The sequence below is a fragment of the Macrobrachium rosenbergii genome, chromosome 3, assembly GCF_040412425.1.
Source record: "Macrobrachium rosenbergii isolate ZJJX-2024 chromosome 3, ASM4041242v1, whole genome shotgun sequence".
NCBI lineage: Eukaryota > Metazoa > Arthropoda > Malacostraca > Decapoda > Palaemonidae > Macrobrachium > Macrobrachium rosenbergii.
In genome coordinates this window covers 65,704,614-65,711,607 of record NC_089743.1, presented here as the reverse complement: position 1 = coordinate 65,711,607, position 6,994 = coordinate 65,704,614, and the positions used below count along the sequence as shown (strand labels likewise).

At 35.3% G+C, this 6,994-nt stretch overlaps 1 protein-coding gene across 3 annotated transcripts in view; it reads left to right on the top strand.

Moving 5' to 3' along the window:
* Positions 1-5,324: 5,324 nt before the first annotated feature.
* Positions 5,325-6,994, top strand: part of LOC136825057 (ADAMTS-like protein 4) — a 112,687-nt gene continuing 111,017 nt past the window's right edge. The window contains exons 1-2 of one of the 3 annotated variants that reach the window (XM_067081127.1): positions 5,325-5,348; positions 5,714-6,285. In XM_067081127.1, coding sequence (XP_066937228.1) covers positions 6,256-6,285 — 30 coding nt within the window. In that variant the 5' untranslated portion in view covers positions 5,325-5,348; positions 5,714-6,255. Of the gene's footprint in view, positions 5,419-5,713; positions 6,286-6,994 lie in introns of all 3 variants that reach the window. The other 2 variants (XM_067081124.1, XM_067081128.1) reach the window with 2 other exon arrangements.

The following is a 6,994-nucleotide window of genomic DNA, read 5'->3' as shown; positions in this document are numbered from 1 at the left end:
TTGGCTACATATAGCTCGGCAATATGATTTACAGAAATGGTACTTTGGCTACATATAGCTCGGCAATATGATTTACAGAAATGGTAGTTTGGCTACATATAGCTTGGCAATATGATTTACAGAAATGGTACTTTGGCTACATATAGCTCGGCAGTATGATTTACAGGAATAGTATTCTGGCCACATATAGCTCGGCAATATGATTTACAGGAATAGTATTCTGGCCACATATAGCTCGGCAATATGATTTACAGAAATGGTACTTTGGCTACATATAGCTCGGCAATATGATTTACAGAAATGGTACTTTGGCTACATATAGCTCGGCAATATGATTTACAGAAATGGTACTTTGGCTACATATAGCTCGGCAATATGATTTACAGAAATGGTACTTTGGCTACATATAGCTCGGCAATATGATTTACAGAAATGGTACTTTGGCTACATATAGCTCGGCAATATGATTTACAAAAATGGTACTTTGGCTACATATAGCTCGGCAATATGATTTACAGAAATGGTACTTTGGCTACATATAGCTTGGCAATATGATTTACAGAAATGGTACTTTGGCTACATATAGCTCGGCAATATGATTTACAGGAATAGTATTCTGGCCACATATAGTTCGGCAATATGATTTACAGAAATGGTACTTTGGCTACATATAGCTCGGCAATATGATTTACAGGAATAGTATTCTGGCCACATATAGCTCGGCAATATGATTTACAGAAATGGTATTCTGGCACATTCATCTCAGTGACAGTAAATACCATGACTGAAAGACTTCGGTTTTCTTAAGACACCATGAGTGAGTTGCACACAAATAAGCTTAATTTTAATCTGAAGCGATTTGCTGTGCTGAGTAATTGGCTAAGCTTTCATCCATATAGATAAGATTAAGAACTACCATTTGATCTCTGTTTAGTGGAAAAGGTCTATGAATATATAATTACATTAAAGTGAATAATAGGTATGATTCTGAAAGCTAATTATGACCATTTTAACTTGAATAGGGCACGTAACTTCTCAGAGCTAAGTGATAAATATTTGACTTGTTTGCACTTAAAAATAAACTTGCACAGTCAACCGAATTTCGAAAACTGACAGATCCTGAGGCCAATGAAAATCGAGAAAGAGATATTGTCATCCAAAGATGTGTAGTGCGTACGTGAAGCTTGAATACCTGAGTTTGCTAGAAATGCAAGTTATGAAAGATACCGAAAGTCCCTTCTCAGATCACAGCGCCGGTTTGATGAATTTTGTGACAAAAGATCTTGTTTTAGGTGTGGCTTTGTGTGCTTTGTGAATGATGACGTAGCATGTGAGCACTATGATTTTTCTTGTTGCAATGTGTTTTACTGTAGAGATGGTTATATTATAGCGTTAGTCTTGAATAGCCAAATTCACGAAAGTAATGGATTTGAATTTTGTGTATCCAGAAAGCCCACCAATATCTCACAATTTGTTCATATGCGGGCCACTACAGTACCCTTAAGAAATCAGTGTTCACATCAGTGGTTTTAAGAGTATTATGCTTAATGTTATTGTCGTATTTATGAGCAGTATACAATAATATTTACTCCAAAAGAAATATGTAATATGTACAGATTTTGATTATTGTGGTTAAGGCTGGTCCAAATGACAACAAAACGATGCGATTCTTATTTTCTTAGTGTCCCGCAAAAGTAAGGTTTATGAGTAGCACACCTTTCCTTGTCTCAAAGGCTTATCCTACTCTTCGTAGGTGTAAGCAACCGTTTTTTAACGGTCATATGTATTGTGATTTCATCCTAGATTATATATAATAGAAATTTATTCTTACGTGTACCAGTCCTGTCGAAAATGTCTGAAAGAGATTGATCCTGGCGGGACCATATACTGCACTTCATTCGTACTTATAATGATTTACAATTAAACCACGTGTTCTTGTGAATTTAGATATCGTCTCAATAACACCTATTTTTCAATGAGGCGAGGGCCGATGTGCATTAGCCGAAATATAGTGGCTTAGTCAATTATCTTTGTTTCATTTATGGGCCTTTATTTATATATATATATATATATATATATATATATATATATATATATATATATATATATACATATATATACATATATATGTATGTATATATATATGTATACATATACAGTATATATATAATATATGTATATATATATATATATATATATATATATATATATATATATATATATATATATATACAGTAATATATAATATATATGTGTATATGAATGTGTATATATATATATATATATATATATATATATATATATATATATATATATATATATATATATATATATATATATATATATATATATATATATATATACATATGTGTGTGTATAATCTGCAAGTCCCTTTACCACCAAATACGTAAGTAATAGTCATAACTACAATGTCCTCTGACCTCTTTATTTCTTCACATTTCGGATACGTTTGTCGTCACAAAGCCTGAGATCCACGTGAAGGACCAAATGAAGAAATTCTGACTCCCGGCCGAGATTCGAACCTTCATACGGAATATCAGAGGAAGTAACGCTAGCTCTTCGTTGGGTGAGTCGGTAGAGCTGCGGACTGTCACTCGATGGGCCGGAGTTCAATTCCTCGGCCGGCGGATGAAGAGTTAGAGGAATTTATTTCTGGTGATAGAAATTCATTTCTCGCTATAATGTGGTTTGGATTCCACAATAAGCTGTAGGTCCCGTTACTAAGTAACCAATTGGTTCTTAGCCACGTAAAATAAGTCTAATCCTTCGGGCCAGCCCTCTCTAGGAGAGCTGTTAATCAGCTCAGTGTTCTGGTAAAACTAAGGTATATTTAACTTCATACACCTGACCACGAAAAAGTGTGGAGTGTTTAAGAATTTCGTCACTCTTACTTTCGGATTCATCGCAATTTTTGCGGGCTTTGTTCGGTAATTGTTAACATATTCCTTCCTCCAGAGAACCACCAAAGACTCGTACAAATACTACAGAGCAAAGTATAATGTACAAATACTAGAGAGCAGAATATAATGTACAAATACTAGAGAACAGAATATAATGTACAAATACTGAAGAGTAGAGTATAATGTATGAATACTAGAGAACAGAATATCATGTACAAATACTACAGAACAAAGTATAATGTACAAATTCTAGAGAACAGAATATAATGTACAAATACTAGAGAAGGGAATATACTGTACAAATACTAGAGAGTAGAGTATAATGTACAAATGCTACAGAGCAGATTATAATGTACAAATGCTACAGAGCAGAGTATAATGCACAAATACTAGACAGCAGAATATAATGTACAAATACTAAAGAGTTGAGTATAATGTATAAATACTAAAGAGTAGAATATAATGTACAAATGCTATAGAACAAAGTATAATGCCACATAAGGTGGGATCTCCATCCATAATAAAAGACCACAACTGATACTGAGTATACTGTGCACAAAGGCATATACAATTGATAACAAACAAAGCTTTATATAAAAAAAGTAAGCAAATATAACAGTATTCAGATAATATAAAATAAATAAAAGCTATTTCATAGGAAGTCGAAAATGCGCTTGAACTCCAATCTAAGGCCGTATACGGGCTGTTGTCGTGGACAAAGGCTTTATTTTGTTGTTTTTTTGTGAGATCAGCTGGCATTATGGCAGCCAGTGCTCTTGTTTGTACGCACAACCTATAAATCTAGGTTGGGAACATTGTTTATAAGGTCAATACCAGCCTTATGGCAACTAAATATAGCACACTGAATGGCAGAATGCACTGATGTGGCTCAAATACTCCGTCAATTATATATATATATACATATTATATATATATATATATATATATATATATATATATATATATATATATATATATATATATATATATATATATACTGTATATTATTTACCATAGGTTGGTGTTCCTCATTGGCCGGGTTGGTAATGTTCTCAGTTAGCACTCTGCTGGACCCGCGTTCGATTCTCCGACTGGCCAATGAAGAGTTAGAGGAATTCATTTCTGGCGGTAGAAATTAATTTCTCGTTCTAATGTGGTTCGGATTCCACAATGAGCTGTAGGTCCCGTTACTAGGAAATCAATTGGTTCTTAGCCACGTAAAATAAATCTAATTCTTCGGGCCAGCCCTACGAGAGCTGTTAATCAGCTCAGTGGTCAGGTTAAACTAAGGTATACTTAACTTTTTAACCACAGGTTGGTTCTCTGCAGCGTTCCTTGGGCCACTAACTGCGACCCCTTTCATTCCTTTTACTGTACCTCCTTTCATAGCCTTTCTTCCATCTTGCTTTCCTCCCTCTTCTAAATATTGTTTCATAGTGTAGCTGCGAGGTTTTCCTCCTGTCACACCTTGTGACCCTTTATTCTCAATTTTCCTTTTAGCGCTGAAGGACCTCATAGGTCCCAGCGCTTGGCCTTTGGACTAAATTGTATATTCTATTCATTTTAAAAAAATCAACTCTGTATGTAATTCATTTAGTAATAAGCAAGAATTCAGTGATTTTATTGAAAGTAAGGTAAATGCCCAAGAACGTTGGATGGTGCAGCAAAGATCGTATACCAACTGAAACAAAGAGACTCTCTCTCTCTCTCTCCCTCCCTCTCCGGATGCTTACAAATATACTCGTATGTGAATAGAAACGCACACTGGATAAGTTCTATCTAGATATAGTATAAACCCAAGGAAGAGGCGGGGATGGCTACAATATTATCTAAATCACACGTGACCAACGGAAACGATATCCAGTAATCAAACTGCTCCGCGGTAAAACTAGCGACTGTTTAAATTCAGAAGCAGCGAATTCTTCAGCAAAAATTCGCTGCTGTTGACCTACAACTCATCTGCGGAATGAAAAGTATACTCGTGGGATAATTCCAATGTTAGTGGAGCAAAGGGACACATGAACTGAGCTTGTAAGTGTTTACGCTCTTCATTTATGAGCTGAAGAAGCTGAACTGATGTCTGGTGTACCACGGGATGCAAATTACCACACGCTTAAACTAATACACCAATTGTGATGGTGTCTGGTTGTTACAGTAGGACTTCGCCTGAGCATGTGTTTATCTGGTTACAACTACGCATTTGGGCTATTGTAAACAGGTGAATGCTTGGCTATTTATAGGGATTTATTAGACATCCTTGATGTCGAGATGCCCATTTTACATAAGGGCCACGCCACGGTAGTTGTGTAAATGTAAGGTTTCGAAAAGCACCACCAGATGGCAGCGGCGATGGTAAACAAGTGCCTCTTTCCCGGCGAGTCACAGCTGAAAGCTTTGTTACTCAGTGACAGTCAGGCTCAGGCTACGGTGGGTGTTGGACGGTCAGGCGGTGCCTCGTCCTTGCATATAATGTAAACCACGTGCTGGGGTTATAAAAGTGAGAGATACTTATTTTAGCTTGTTTCAGAAGGGGTCGAATGATAATAATGCAATGTTACGACAAAACTGTAAAAGAGGACGTGTTAAACTGTAATTGAAAATGGTTGCAGCTTCGGCGGTTTGCTCATTGTTTTTGATATTAAATGCCTGAGAAATTGTTAACAAGATTAAGCAAAACTTTGAACCCCAAGTTGTGTAAAATAATGTTGCAAATTGTACATTTGTGTTATCCAATAAATTTCCACGGTTAACCTGATAACCATTAAACTATTTCTGAAACTTCCTCCTTAAAGGTTCGTCAAAATAAAACTACGTAACGGTAATTGAGAGACATACAGCATTTAATGTGATATTTCAGGGAAATTGAGGAAAATAAAAAAAGTCTTTAGACAACAATATGACTTATACATGAAATCGAGTGCTGAGATGCTTATAGAATAACATGTGACAACGGGAGTACAAGAAATGACGAGTAAAGAAAATGATTAACGCAGCCAGCGTTCTACGAGAAGAGTTTTAAACTTTCAAGGGAGAAAAATGAACTCTAACCTTTTCCTAATTTGTGCCAGTATCTCAGGAATGTCAGGAGAATCAAGAAAAGGAAAGGATTAGATCAGTGCCCGAAAACTAAAAACCATTTAACAGGAAAATATGTGGAGGTGAAGTAAATTTGCAAGTGTCCTATTAAATTTCAATCGAAGGTTGATTGATTGATTGATAGAGATCAATCTGACGGCACAAAAGGCTCAGGAAGTCCTGAAGCATAGGCTCTAGCTACCACGACACGATCTCTGGACGAGAGAAACGCTCGACGTCCAGCAATCGTCGACAAAAAATGACTTCAAGATTTGTTTATCTGTTGCTCGTGAGTTGAAGTTACAATTTTTATTGTCGTTGTGCTACTGTAGTTATTTCTTATATTAGTTCGAAAGGGGAAGATTACGTCATTTCTGTAAGAAATTGTTTTAGTCTTTTTTTTTTAGATGCTGGATGGAGGAATCTCTCTCTCTCTCTCTCTCTCTCTCTCTCTCTCTCTCTCTCTCTCTCTCTCTCTCTCTCTCTCTCTCTCTCTCTCTGTATAATATATGTATGTGTGTAAATGTGTATATATATATATATATACATACATATATATATATATATATATATATATATATATATATATATATATATATGTATGTATGTATGTATATATATATAATTGTATGTTTATGTATATATGTATATATATTGTATATATATGTATATATGCATATATATAAGTATGTATATATATATATACAGTATATATTTATACATATATATAGATGCATACGTATATATTTCCCTTTGGTAGCACGCTTGCTTCACTAGGAAAATTACCTGAATTCGCACTGCGGCCGAGTATGGAGTGATGTAGAAACCTTCAGTGAAAATCGTATGTGTATCAGATGATGTAGAATTCGAAATTGGTACCTAGAACATAGTCAGCTATAGAGGGTCAAAGTTAGGAATGAGGAAGGGCGTAAAGCAAAATTACTAGCTGAGATTCGAAGGTATGTCTCCTTTAGAATACTATTGCTATAAAGGGGATA